The following is a 12,450-nucleotide window of genomic DNA, read 5'->3' on the forward strand; positions in this document are numbered from 1 at the left end:
GGGCAGGCAGCAGAACGCAGGCGGCCAGGCCAGCCCGGGCCATGGGGAGCAGAGGGGATGAAGGTTTGTTGTGGAGGAAGCCGTAAGTGGTAGAGTCCAAGTTGACGTCTTCCCCAGATGTTGTTCTCAACACCTATAAAATGTGATTAATGCTCATCTGAAAAAAAAAAAGGGAACTTGTCCCGAAAAATGGGTGAAAGTTCATGGGCAATCACAGCGCTCGGACTTTGCCCACCAGCCCCAGGCCCATCCTGCCCCGCTTGGCGGCGGCAGACAAAAACATTTGGCTAATGAGTTACGGAGCACAGCGGGTCCATCCCCAGGGCGGCCCTGCCATCACTCACCGTTGTCCCCAATCAGGGACGGGAGATTTTGCAATCCGGGACGTTATTTCTGTGCAGTTGGAATTTAAACTTTGCCACTTGGGTCAGGACACCACGGAGGAAGAGGAGGAGGAGGAGGTGGCCAGGCTCGGTGTCTGCCCCGCTCCCCTGCGAATCCAGAGGGTTGAGAAGACGGGACGGATCTGTGGGATTGGGATCTGACACAGGTATGTTCTTGGCTGCCGGCACTCAATGGGGTCCTTCTGCCTGATGGTCCCATGGGGCCATCAGGGCTCACTGGAAGGACTGAAGATGAAGGACAGGGTGCAATAAAGCCCCTTGCCTGGGTTGGTCAGCCAAACACCATGGTAATGACAACCGTCCCCAAACCTGGCTTGAAGGACATTTAGATCAGTGCTTAGGAGGGGCAGTTGGGTGATGGGTTGGGTGAAATGGGTTGGGTAGCTGGGTGGTGGGTTGGGTAGTTGCGTGGTGGGTTGGTTGATCAAGCAATCAGACAGTTGACTTGTCAGTCACTTGGTCAGTGGGTTGGTTATTTGGCCAGTCAATTGGTTGGTCGGTTGGCCAACATGTTGACCATTTGGCTTGTTTCTTGATTGGTTCATTGATTTGGCTGGTCAACCAGTTAGTCAGTTGGTCAACTGGTCGGTTAGTTGGGTTGTCAGTCGGCTGATCAGCTGGTTGGGCAACTGGTCAGTTAGCCCGTTGGTTTTCTCTTGAGTCCAGGGTCTCAAGCAGTGCCTGGGTGGCAGAGGCAGAGTGGGGCTGAGTCCCCTCCCCGGGGCCAGCCGGTGGCAGCAGTCTCCTCCCCCTCCACTTGCCACCCAAAATGATTAACCTGATCTTCCTGAGGGGTCACACACATGGGACAGGGCTGGACCAGGGAGATGACCCAGCTGACCCTTGGGGCTGGGTGCTCATCCTTCTCCTGCACTTGGAGGGCATGGTGTGGTGCCTGTGGGGAGCCCCTGGCTGTGCAGTTCTCTTGGGGGAAAAAGAGAGGATTTGGGACTCTGAGCTGCTGGTAGGAGGCAGGAGGGGTCCACTGCCATGTCCCTGAGCCCCCGCATGCCTGTGCTCTCCCTCCCGCATGCATGCACGTAGGGCTTTGCCAGATGTGCCCACATGTGCTCACATACATGTTCTCACGCCCATGTCTGCGTGGGCACACATGCGCACGTTGCTTGGTCACGTGGTTGCGTAGACCCACAGCTCTGCACACGCGTGTGCCAGCATGGCCACATGCGCATCCAGCCGTGCAGGCATCCATATGGCCACACACAGTCACACGTGTGTAGGTACACCTCCTGGTGGTCCTGCAACGTGGGCCCATGCCCAAACATGCTCCCTGCTCCCGCTCACCAGCCCCACGATTCGGGGTGTCCATGGGGCCATGCAACTCGGAGGGAGGCGGGGAGGCAGGGGGGCAATCACGGGGACTGGGTTAGGGACCTGACCCTGCTGCCTTGCAGCCATGGCCTCTGGCGTGGACAGCCTCGACCTGCTGGACCTTCTCTTCGACCGCCAGGATGGGATCCTCCGTGGCGTGGAGCTGGGGACGCTGCTGGGTGCCTGGCATGAGGACGGGGTGAGTCCCCCAGGCTGGGGGTCCCATCCCCACATCCCCACCTCATCCCTGGCTCTGGCAGGAGAGCCCCATCCCCATGGCTTGCCCAGGAGCTGGGACCACCCTGCAGTGCCATCAGCTCCTATGGGCACCCCAGGGTGATGGGCACCCCATGGTGACGGGCACCCATGTCCCCACAGCGTACCCAGGATGGCGAGGACTTCCTCAGATCCATCCTGGCCTCTGGGGACTCTGTGTCGGACTCACCCGGCTGGTCCCCAGCCACCAGTGACAGCGGGGTCTCTGAGGACCCCCCCTCTGACCAGCTCGACAGCCCCCCCAGGTGCTGTGACGGGGGTCCCAGCGAGGTCGTGTACCCCTACACCAACCCCTGTCGAGCTCTGCCCCCACCGGGGAGTGCTGGGGTCCTGCACCCCGAGGTCTCCATCGACCTGGGTGAGCCACAGGGGAGAGACTGGGCAAAGGCCCAGGCTGGGGGCACTGGAGGGACTGGGGGGGAGCTGGTGCCGTGCGGGGATAGTGAGGAAATTAGGGGAGCTTGGGGGACTGGAGGGAACTGGGGTGGGGGCAGGACCAGAGGGACAGTTTGGGGGGCCAGAGTCCAGGACCACTGGAATGTCAGGTGGCAGCAAGTCACCGTAGCTCTGGGGCTGTGGCAGGGGTGAGGGTCCTGCACTGGGGACACGGGGGACAGAGGGGGTCAGGGGACTGCTGACAGCCTCTGCTCTCCCCTCACCCAGACATGTGGCACCCAGGCTTCTTCCTGGAGGAGAGCCAGGACCTGCCCGTGGTCTGCCCGCCCGCATCCTGCACCCTCACCGTCAAGGACCTGCTGCTCTCGGGGAGCTCTGATGCCGTGAGTGCCCCCCGCCCCCGCGTCCCCATCCTTCCCTGTCCCCAGCCTTGTCCCTTCCTGGACCTCGATCCCCTCCCCGTTCCTGTCCCCTTTCCTCTTTGTCCCTGCACTTGTCCCCTTTCCCACACCATCATCTCATCCTTCTCCCTTCCTGCACCACAATCCCACCCTCATCCCCACGCCATGGTCCCCACCGCGGTCCCCGGGGCCAGGCGCAGGGTGACCCCTGCCACCCAGGGCCCTCACCCATCCCTGGCCCCGCAGCAGCCGCAGGTGCCCAGCTCCCTGCTGAGGCAGAGCCAGGGGCAGTTCCAGGAGCTGGTGCTGACAGAGGATGAGAAGAAGCTGCTGGCGAAGGAGGGGGTGTCCCTGCCCACGCAGCTGCCCCTCACCAAGGTGGGTCCCACTGCGCCGGGGACGGGTGCGGAGCTGGGGGGGTCCCAGCCCCGGCGGCCCTGACCCCCCTCTGTGTCCCCCAGTATGAGGAGAGGGTGCTGAAGAAGATCCGTCGGAAGATCAGGAACAAGCAGTCGGCTCAGGAGAGCCGCAAGAAGAAGAAGGAGTACATCGACGGGCTGGAGAGCCGGTACGGACCCCACACCCCTGCTCCGGGCAGGGCTGCCCGCCAACCCCTGCGGCCGGCACCCCGCACCCTCTCCGGGCACTCTGGGGCACCCGGCTGCCGGTGATGGGCACACTGGCTCCTTGCCAGCCCCCCCCCAGCTACCCCCCTGACCTCGTCCCCCTCTCCCTGTCCCCCAGGATGTCGGCGTGCACGGCCCAGAACCAGGAGCTGCAGAGGAAAGTCCTGCACCTGGAGAAGCAGAACTCGTAGGTGCTCCCGGGGCAGGACGGGGACGAGGCAGGGGGGGCTGGGACTGGGACTGGGAGGTGCTAAAGGGCTCCCCCTGTCCCCAGGTCCCTCCTGGAGCAGCTGAAGAAGCTCCAGGCCCTCGTGGTGCAGTCAAGCAACAAGGCAGCGCAGACGGGAACCTGCATTGCGGTGCGTGGAGCCCCCAATCCCCCCCCCAGGCCCCCTTGCTTCGAGGGAAGGAGGCTCACACCCACCGGGATGTGCTGGCAAGGGGTGGATGGAAGGACGGACAGAGGGACGGACGTGGGCTAAGGCAGAGGGATAGATGCTCCAAGGTTGGATGGATGGAGGCACGTGAGGATGGGTGGAGGAAGGGGTGGATGGAGGCAGGGGCACGTGCACCGTGGGGGACAGGGGGATGCAGCCCTGGTTCTGCCACCAGCCCCCTCGCTGGGACCTGTGTCCCAGAACAGGTGAGGGCCGCGCCGGGGCTGTGCCGGGAGCTCCGGGCACTGGAGCGGGCCCTGACCCTCCTTCGCTCTCAGTTTTCTCCAGGTCCCTGCACAACGCAGCCGCCTCCCGCGTGGCTTACACACAGCCCCAAGCCAGGGACGAGAACCCCCCGGAGCCGCTGTGGCCGGAGCACCTGGGCGAAGCCCCCGAGACCCTGCACGAAGCCTTTGGCAGCCACACATTCACCCCACGCCCGGACAAAGCCTCCCCCCATAATGGCACGCAGCCGCTTGCCTCGGAGGGGCTGAGCCACGGGGACGGGGATCGAGCTGACACCGTGCCTGGGGACAGCACCGCACCACACCACAGCCTGGCACCGCTGGCTTGGACCGAGGCTGGCCACAGGAGGCCCGTGGCGCTGGAGCCGGCTGAGGAGCTTTAAGCAGCACCCAGAGACCGTGGAGGATGCGATGGGGTGGCTCGGGGTGGCCCCTCTAGATTCTGCCTCCAGGCGCGGGCAGATGCTGGACCTGCATGGCTTTGCTTGTATCTGTGAACTGGGAAGATGAGACTGGTTCCCATCGGCCTTACTGGGAGGGAAGGGGCTGCTCCTGCCCCGCGGGCGCAGCAGGAGTTGCAGCCAGGCCAGGGGGTTGCTCAGGAAGGGGACGAGGGAACCAGAGGAGCCCTGGGCTGGTTGACCGTTGATGTTGCAACTGGTTGGTTTTGTTGGTTTTTTTTTTTTTTTTTTAAGCTTTATTTTCATTTCTAAATAAAAGGTATTTTGGAAAAAAAATCCACCTGCTTTAGTTTAATACGGGGTGATCCACAAGGTGTTAAGGATCCTTGGGGCAGGGCCACCTCCAGCCCAGCTGCCATGAGGCAAGGGGGTCCAGCAGAGCTGGGACACGTGGCCAGACCCAGCCCAGGGCTGCCCCGGGAGCGGTGGGCACAGCCGCAGGCAGAGGGGAGGGCAGCAGGGCCAGGGCAGCATCCCACAGCTCCCGGCCCTGCGCCAGGTCAGGATTCGGCCAGCGCCCGTCCCCTTCCAGCACCCAGCGACATCCCCTGCATCACCGGCGCGCCCGGGGCCGGCTCTGCGGGCAGATCTTAGCCCAGAGATCGCAGGGGCTCGTCCCAGCCTTCGCCCCTCGCCGCTCTGAGCCTGCTGGACCCCACAGCCGCCTCCTCACAGAGCAGGAACTGGATGCTCGGACCGTTTCAGGCAGGCAGCTCCCTTCCCAGGGCGGTGCAGCTGCCCCACCACACGCGATTCAAGTGTATTTAATACTTACATTAAAAAAAGGGACAGTGTTTAAGGGTATAAAAAAAAGTCGGTAGGAAAAGCGGCACAGACGAGTGTCTAGACAGACAGGGAACAGTCTGGGTCAGGTGAGGAGAGGCTCCACCTTCATCTTCTTCACCGTGGTTGGCCCCGTGTCCGGGCTGGGACGCTCCTGCTTCAGACTGTCACGGTGCTCCACCAGCGTGGTCCCAAGGTCAGGGCAGAGCCCACCCGTGCCGTTGTGCTGGGAGAGGGGCTCTTCCTTCAGCAGCCCGCGAGCCCCGGGCTCAAATTTGAAGAGCTGTTCGGGCTTGGCGAGCTCAGCGCTTTCCACCACCACTGGCCCCGTCCACTCCGGGACCTCCAGCCCCAAATGCTTCATCAGCTTCGTCATGACATCATCGACGTAGGCGTGGATGCGCAGGTCGGCCTGTCTGTCCTGGGGTGAGCAAGGGCAAGCACGGTGTTAGGGGACAAACATACTGTGTGGGGACAAATGTCCCCTCCCAGGGAGCGCGTGGGGACAGGGCCTGGGTGATGGCTCAGCTGCACGCGGGCTCCAGGGCTCCTGTCCCTGGGACATTGTCCCTGGTGGAGCAGGAACTGAGACCCTGACCCCAGCTGGGTCCACTCCCCGGCTGCGCCGCAGGCTGACAGGGCTCGATCAGGGTGTGGGCAGGCAGTCCCCACCTTGAAACACAGCCTGGAGACGGGGACGTGGATGCAGAGCCAGGCTAGCGAGCCCAGGACAGAGTGGGACAGGGACAAGGGAGCTCTAATGACATCCCAGAATACCCCCCCTCCCCGGCTCTGCTTATTCAGACAATTAGGGCACCAAAACCAGGGCTGAACATGACCCGAACTCTGCCCTGTGGCGTGGGTTACGTGCGTGCAGTTATTGAATCAGACTGCAATTCACCGGAGGATACCTCAGGCTTTGGGCTGAGTTTTTATTCCACTCTTAAGATTTACCTTCCATTTCTAGGTGTTTATCAGGAGTTGCAGGTTTAAACCCTCCAAGGAGGGCAGCCCAGCCTGTTTGCTCGCTAAGCGCGGCCTCTCTTCTATCTGGCTGCCTGGGAGGGGACAATGTGCGGGGACAAACCTGCAACGGGGCTGAAACAAGTGATGCAAGGGGAAAGGAGCAGCGCAGACGCTCTCACTCACGTGTTTGGTTGCTTGTAGGTTGACTATGACCAGCTTCCCTCCTCTCTTCTTTGTGATCAGCGGGAGGTTGCCACTGGGTTTGATCTGCAGAGAGGTCCCCAGAGTGACGGAGAGGTCAGCTTTCCTGCAGGGAGAAGACAAAACATCCAGGGCAGAGAAAAAGCCGTGGCTGTTTGCCGGCTGCTTCTCCTACCCCGCTCCAGTGTGGACTCTCCAAGTTTCCCAGCTGGGAAGCAAAGCTGTGGCCGGAATTTGCAGTGGTTCCTCTCGGCCACATTCGGGGGAGAGGGCTGGGCGTTGCTGTGCTGTGGGTACAGCCTCAGGGCTGTGAGGCACAAAGCACAAGGAACAAAGCCAGGCAGGGTTGGCCCGAGCACGGCTGTGGTGCTGGCAGAGGACGGGGAGCCCGGGCACTCTCCCGGGGCACCGCGAGCCCCAGGCGCCAGCAGCCGCCACGGCGTGAAGAGCCCAAGGGCAGTACCTGCAGGCTTCGTCCGCCAGCGTGAGGTCACGGTCAGGCAGAGAATCTTCCCAGTCCAGAATGGTGTCTCTTAACTTCCCTCTAGAAAACACACACAGGGACCACAGTTTCTCCCTGCCAGGCAGGGACAGACGGCAGAGCTGCCCTGGGAGAGGGGACAGCGACCCAGATCCTGTCCCACCCTCCCCAGCCCCGCACTGCAAGGGGACAGAGAGAGCCCAGACAAACCAAGGGGGCTCACCGGCAGCTGAGGGAAGGCACAGAATTAACCTGCACGAAGGATTTTGCAGCTGGTGCTGCATCACCACCAAAGCACCAGCTGCTTTGCTGTCCCAGTTCAGAGCTGGGATGTGCCTTTCACTCCGCAGCATCAGAGCTGAGCCAGCAGAGCTCTGCCCCACAGCCCTCAGCTCCCAGCTCTGCTGTGCTGGCTCTGCAGCTGGCCTGGATGAGAAAAGCAACTGGGCTGGCTGGGTGAGCCTGGGTGAGGAAGTGCGAGGGGCACACAGAGCGTGTCTGGATGCCAGATACCACAGGGTACCCCCGGCTACTCTGCCTACACTTCCCTACTGAAGGCGAGCAGCAGCCGGGCAGCGCAGTGGCCGTATCCTGCTGGAGGGGAAGTGTGTCTCTAGAGCTGCCACCCCACAGCATGGCATTCTCCAGCACCAGGACATGCTCAGATTATTGGCATGGGAAGAAACCCCAAAAGGAGGCTGCATGGCTGGGACTCGGAGATGTGGGTGCTGGCTTCCTATCTGGGCTTTTGGAGATCTCCCCTACACCCACTGCTTCTTCCCTGGAGCTGGAGGGCCTGTCAGCCCAGCCCTGCAAAGCCAAGTCTGCGCACCAGAGCCTCTCGCTCGGGTGAATGGGTCTTTGCCACCCCACGTCCCCTCAGGAGCCCCCATAGAGCTGCCCAGCAGACGTACCTGCAGGCCCGCAGCCCCCGGGCTTTGGTGACGCTGCACAGCCTGCCTGTGGGCTTCAGCCCCATGCTGCCCACGACCGCGTCCCGCACGTACTGCCTGCAAGAGAGACGGCGCCATTCAGGGCCAAGCGTGCAGGGAGGTGGCGCCTGCTGGGACATGTCCCCTCTGGTATGGCACACCTCACACCACAGACCCTGCGCTGGAGGAAGCAGGTGATGGCTCAGAGCCACCAGTGATGAGTGGAGCACCTCAGTCCTTCATTGGCCTCTGCCTGCGTCTCTAACCAGGCGCTGCTGACAGCAGCTCTGACCAACAGCCCCGGAGGTCTGCCACAAACCAGGATGGAAAACCCAGCTTGTAGCAACCTCCTCTCCTCTCTCCAGCTGGTGGGCACAGACCCTGCTGCAGGCAGCCCTGCTGGCACTTGAGTCTTGCCACAAGGAGCCGGATTTGCTGAGGGCCTCCCAGGCAATGGAGCATTCCCAGAACATTCCTTTCCCACCATTTGACAGGGTTTAGGATTCAGACGGACAGATCTGTCCTTGACCCCACATGCACCATGCTAGAGACCTGCCAGGCAGACAGCCCCCCGGCACAGGCAGGGCCTCCATCATCCCCTGGGGACAGCAATGCAGCCCCCACCCCGCTGATGCCCTCCCCAGGCTCAGGGCTCACGTACTTGCCGCATTTCACGCACTCTTCCACAAACATGTTCCCGTGGAGCTCAGCCAGCTTGTCCCTGGGGGAGAAATGGCAGAGGTGAGCTGGGGAAGGGTGGAGAGCCCTGGGGCAACAGGGAAACCTGCCCAAAATCCCCTCCTCACCAGGGGCCTTGCACCTCAAGGGCTTCCCCACGTTCCAGTTCTGCCAGATCAGACCTGCCAGGTGACATGGGGTGGCAGGGACCCTCTGCCATGGCCTGGGGACAGTGCCCCAGTACAGGGTCAGCACTGAGGGGAATTATTTTAGTTTTAGACAAATATGGCTGCATCAGAGCAAGGCACTAGCATCAGGCAGGCTCTGGGGGCACTGGGTGCCACAAAATGACCTGGCCTTGCTGCAGGGAGGCACCTGGTCCAGAAGAGGAGACCATTGGTCTGGCCACCCAGTGCGGGGGCTTCCCCATGTTGAGTGTGGGGGCTTCCCCATGCCAAGCGTGGCCATTGCATGCAGGGCAAGCAGGCACCGTCAAAACTATGGCACACCGAGCACCGCTTTGTGCATTTAACACAAGAAATACTGCTCAAAGGGAGTTTGGGCAGAGCTGTCCCTTTCCCGGGGCAGGGGAGACCCAGAGGACACGTTCAGATCCTGGCGAGAGGCCTTCTGTGCCACGGTTTCATTTCCATCATAGAAGCACTACGCTACGGCCACCGCAATTGGGACTAAGGGGAGGGACCGCAGATCCTGGCTTTTTAATTTCTAAATGTTTCCATCTGCAGCACCAATTCTAGCCCCCGTTCTGACCAGCCTCACATCTTCCCTGTGCCTGGTAGTAGCCCAGATCCTTGCTTTTCTCAGCTCTCAGTGTTCCTCTCTGCCCTTGCGCAGTTCCAGCCCTTTGCTACTTGTTTTGGCTAAAACTCCCCTCGAGCTCAGCGCGAGCCTCAAAGCGCAGAAGCTAGAGGAAAACAAGGCCATGTGCTCCCTGTGTTCCTACGAGCCCCACGGTGATTGGGAACCTCCTCCAGGGCGGATGGAGACAGGACTGACTTGATTTCCCCCATTTTGGCCCCAGTTCAGCGGCGCTTACTTAAGCACATGCTTCGCTTGGGCAGAAGAGCTGTGCTAAACCAGAGCGGGAGGCAGTGGCACTAGGCTGTAGGGAGCACAGCTGAGTTCTGGTCATTATTTCCTATTCTTTTCCCATGGTTATTTAGTTTGAAAAGGCAAACGCGGTGCTAGGAGCAGGAACCAGGACTCAGGGCTTTTAATAATAGAAAATAACCCCTGGAGGCAGCTCTCTGCTCAGCCCACGATGGCTGAAGACATTTGTGAGATGCGCCTTCTCTAAGGTCCCATTCACACTCCTCGTTCTCATCCCAACTCCCTGCATTTTATTTTCTTACTTGAATTCAGCTGCTCTCCCCTTTCCTTTCCAGGCAGCTCCTCACAAGACAATCACTTGCTGGTCTTAAGTGCTGGAAATGGGTTTTATGGGAGGCTGAAGTTTCTCGAAGGGAAAAGAGCCTGTTGCCGCAAGTGCTAATGGAAAGGCAGGTTCCTTTGAGGACATCTTTGAAACAGCCACTGCGCTGCTAAATGCACTTCAGTCCCCACCCACGCAGGGAGCAGAGATATTAAACCCTCTGCTCCCATACATCGCAGCTCCCCACACAGGGAACACGGCTACGCAGGATCCCTGACCTCACCGCGGAGGCAGAAGAAATTAGAGACCGCAGCCGGTAAGTCAGACCAGTTCCAACTGCGGGACTCTCTCCATCTTGCCGTGCTTGCCATTTCAGAAATTTATTGAGAGGCAAAGTACTTTTTAAGGCTATCTCGGGCCCACGCATGGTACTTAGGCCCTGGATGGGTACAGAGGCAGCGGAAAGGACCGTGCACCCCGAGCGCAGCTCTGAGCCCAGATGCCAGGAGCATGTGCCCTACTTGAAGCTGACATCTCACTCCCCGGGCCACAAGCCCCCAGGCAGCCACACAGTGCAGCTGGGCTGCTCACAGTGGTACTGACAGCTACAGCCACTCAGCCGATGGGTGGTAACACAGAGCGGCTCAACACCGTGACTTGTTCGTTCCACTCGTGAGCAAATGGCTTCTGGGTGTACTTCTAGAGAGTATCAGCCAAGGCTGACTTAATTTCATCACTCTCTGAATTACTGCCATAACCTCTCTGCTCTAAATTCAAGCTGGTTTATGTACCCCTTCCCACACCAGCCCATCCCAGTTTCCACTCCCAGTATCAGCGGGCAGACAGCTTCCAAGTCAGCCTTGGAAATCAAGCCCCGGCATCCAGTGTTTGGACGTGGAGCCACACTAATCAGGCAGCAAGAACAGCCATGTGGCAGCGGCTGGGAAAGGCACAAGGGACCCGGAGACAGGGCAGGAGAGGCACTACCGTGGGAATCCTGAACGCACGTGAAGGCCGTCCACATTCTGGCTGACCAGGAATTTCAGGATGCCGACCCTCTGCAGCCCCAGCAGCGCCATGTGAGTCTTGGAGGGTCTGGCATTCTCAAAGGTGGTGTCAAATTTTGGGGAGAGCCCCTTCTCTTCCATAGTCCAGACACCATTGGGCCCCCTACAGCAGTGGGGACAGAAAGAGTGAGAATTTAGAGCTGAGGATCTAAGATGACAGTTGTAAATGCACCACAAGCCCTATCAATGGAGGATGAGCAGGGCACTGCTAAATGAAGGCCGTATATCACCAGTGATTTTTGTCGTCGATGCAAGCAGAGCACACGTAGGGCCTCTGTGGGTCTTAAGGTCAAACAGGCATGCAAGAGGGAAAGGGTATTTTCAGCTGGATCCAGGACCAGACAGGAGGGATGGAGTTCTGGCTGGGGTAGCAGGAAGCACGGTCCAGAGCTTTACAGGATGCAAGATGGACTTGGAGAAGCTGCCATCCTCCCAACCTGCTGCCCACCCTGCTTACCTGAAGTCGGGAATCCCCGAGGCAGTGCTGATTCCAGCCCCCGTGTGAAACACCACATTGGAGGAACTCCTGATCAAGTCCGCCAGCTCCCGCACCTTCCTCTCCAGCTCCTCCGGTGGATCAAAAATCTGAGCAGAAGAGACAAACCACCATGGGAATGGAGAGATGCAGGGATAGATCCTACACGCTTCCTGGCACAAAGACCCAGTAAACCACAATTCTTTCTTATCCATGGAAGGAAAGAAGATTACTCATTCCTTAATGACAAAAGCATTTACTCAGAGAGAAACAGCGCTGTATAAACACCTCCATGGAGGGTAAGGGCTTAAAACACCTAACGCGGACGAGGGTATTTATTGCTCTCACTGACAGGCAGCTGATACCCTGAGCAGTGGCTGGGCTCCAGGGCACTGCCGGGCTGCGGGAGGACAGGAGCGAAGCTGGTGCCACCCCACGTGTGCTGAACTCCAGCTGTCACCAGCACAGCCACCGGCTCTGCGGACAGGACAGGGCCAAGGGACAGCGAGCTGGACAGGAAGCCATGGAGGTGGGGGACGCAGGGACGCTATGGCTGGATGGGACTGTGGGCCCACCTGGCTTTCTGGCATGGGCACAAGTTTTCATTTGTGTGAGATGCTTCTCCAGCCCGTTCTCCTGGGGACAGGGACTGAGGACAGGCCCCTGCATGTCCCTGTCCCCTCACCCCCCCAGGCTCAGCACAGGCCCCTGCATGTCCCTGTTCCCTCACCCCAAAACCTGTTTTAAGCTTCCCAAGTACCGCTGGGGGCATGGGGCTGGGATCACCCCCATGGTGCCTGGGACGGGCCCCTCATCCCCAGCCCCCGGGGATCCCCGCTGGGGAATACAAAGGATCCCCATACAGCTGGGAGACCCTTTTGGGGGCTGGTGGGGGACAC

The 12,450-nt window shown here is 60.2% G+C and overlaps 2 protein-coding genes across 2 annotated transcripts; one reads left to right on the top strand and one right to left on the bottom strand.

The window, feature by feature from the left end:
* Positions 1-59: 59 nt before the first annotated feature.
* On the top strand, positions 60-4,596 carry CREB3L3 (cAMP responsive element binding protein 3 like 3). The gene is made up of 10 exons (XM_035892338.1): positions 60-550; positions 1,817-1,932; positions 2,112-2,367; positions 2,673-2,788; positions 3,053-3,184; positions 3,268-3,374; positions 3,551-3,619; positions 3,707-3,791; positions 4,071-4,075; positions 4,158-4,596. Exons 2-10 carry the CDS (start codon positions 1,819-1,821, stop codon positions 4,495-4,497), a joined length of 1,224 nt encoding a protein of 407 aa, XP_035748231.1. The 5' UTR covers positions 60-550; positions 1,817-1,818; the 3' UTR covers positions 4,498-4,596.
* Positions 4,597-4,844: 248 nt separating this feature from the next.
* On the bottom strand, positions 4,845-11,661 carry SIRT6 (sirtuin 6). The gene is made up of 7 exons (XM_035892321.1): positions 11,534-11,661; positions 10,997-11,179; positions 8,600-8,659; positions 7,921-8,016; positions 6,989-7,069; positions 6,508-6,631; positions 4,845-5,779 (listed from the first exon to the last, which is right to left on the bottom strand). Exons 2-7 carry the CDS (start codon positions 11,155-11,157, stop codon positions 5,444-5,446), a joined length of 858 nt encoding a protein of 285 aa, XP_035748214.1. The 5' UTR covers positions 11,158-11,179; positions 11,534-11,661; the 3' UTR covers positions 4,845-5,443.
* Between the last annotated feature and the right edge of the window lie 789 nt (positions 11,662-12,450).

Source organism: Egretta garzetta, unplaced genomic scaffold (genome assembly GCF_000687185.1).
Source record: "Egretta garzetta isolate BGI_Z169 unplaced genomic scaffold, ASM68718v1 scaffold4, whole genome shotgun sequence".
Classification (NCBI taxonomy): domain Eukaryota; kingdom Metazoa; phylum Chordata; class Aves; order Pelecaniformes; family Ardeidae; genus Egretta; species Egretta garzetta.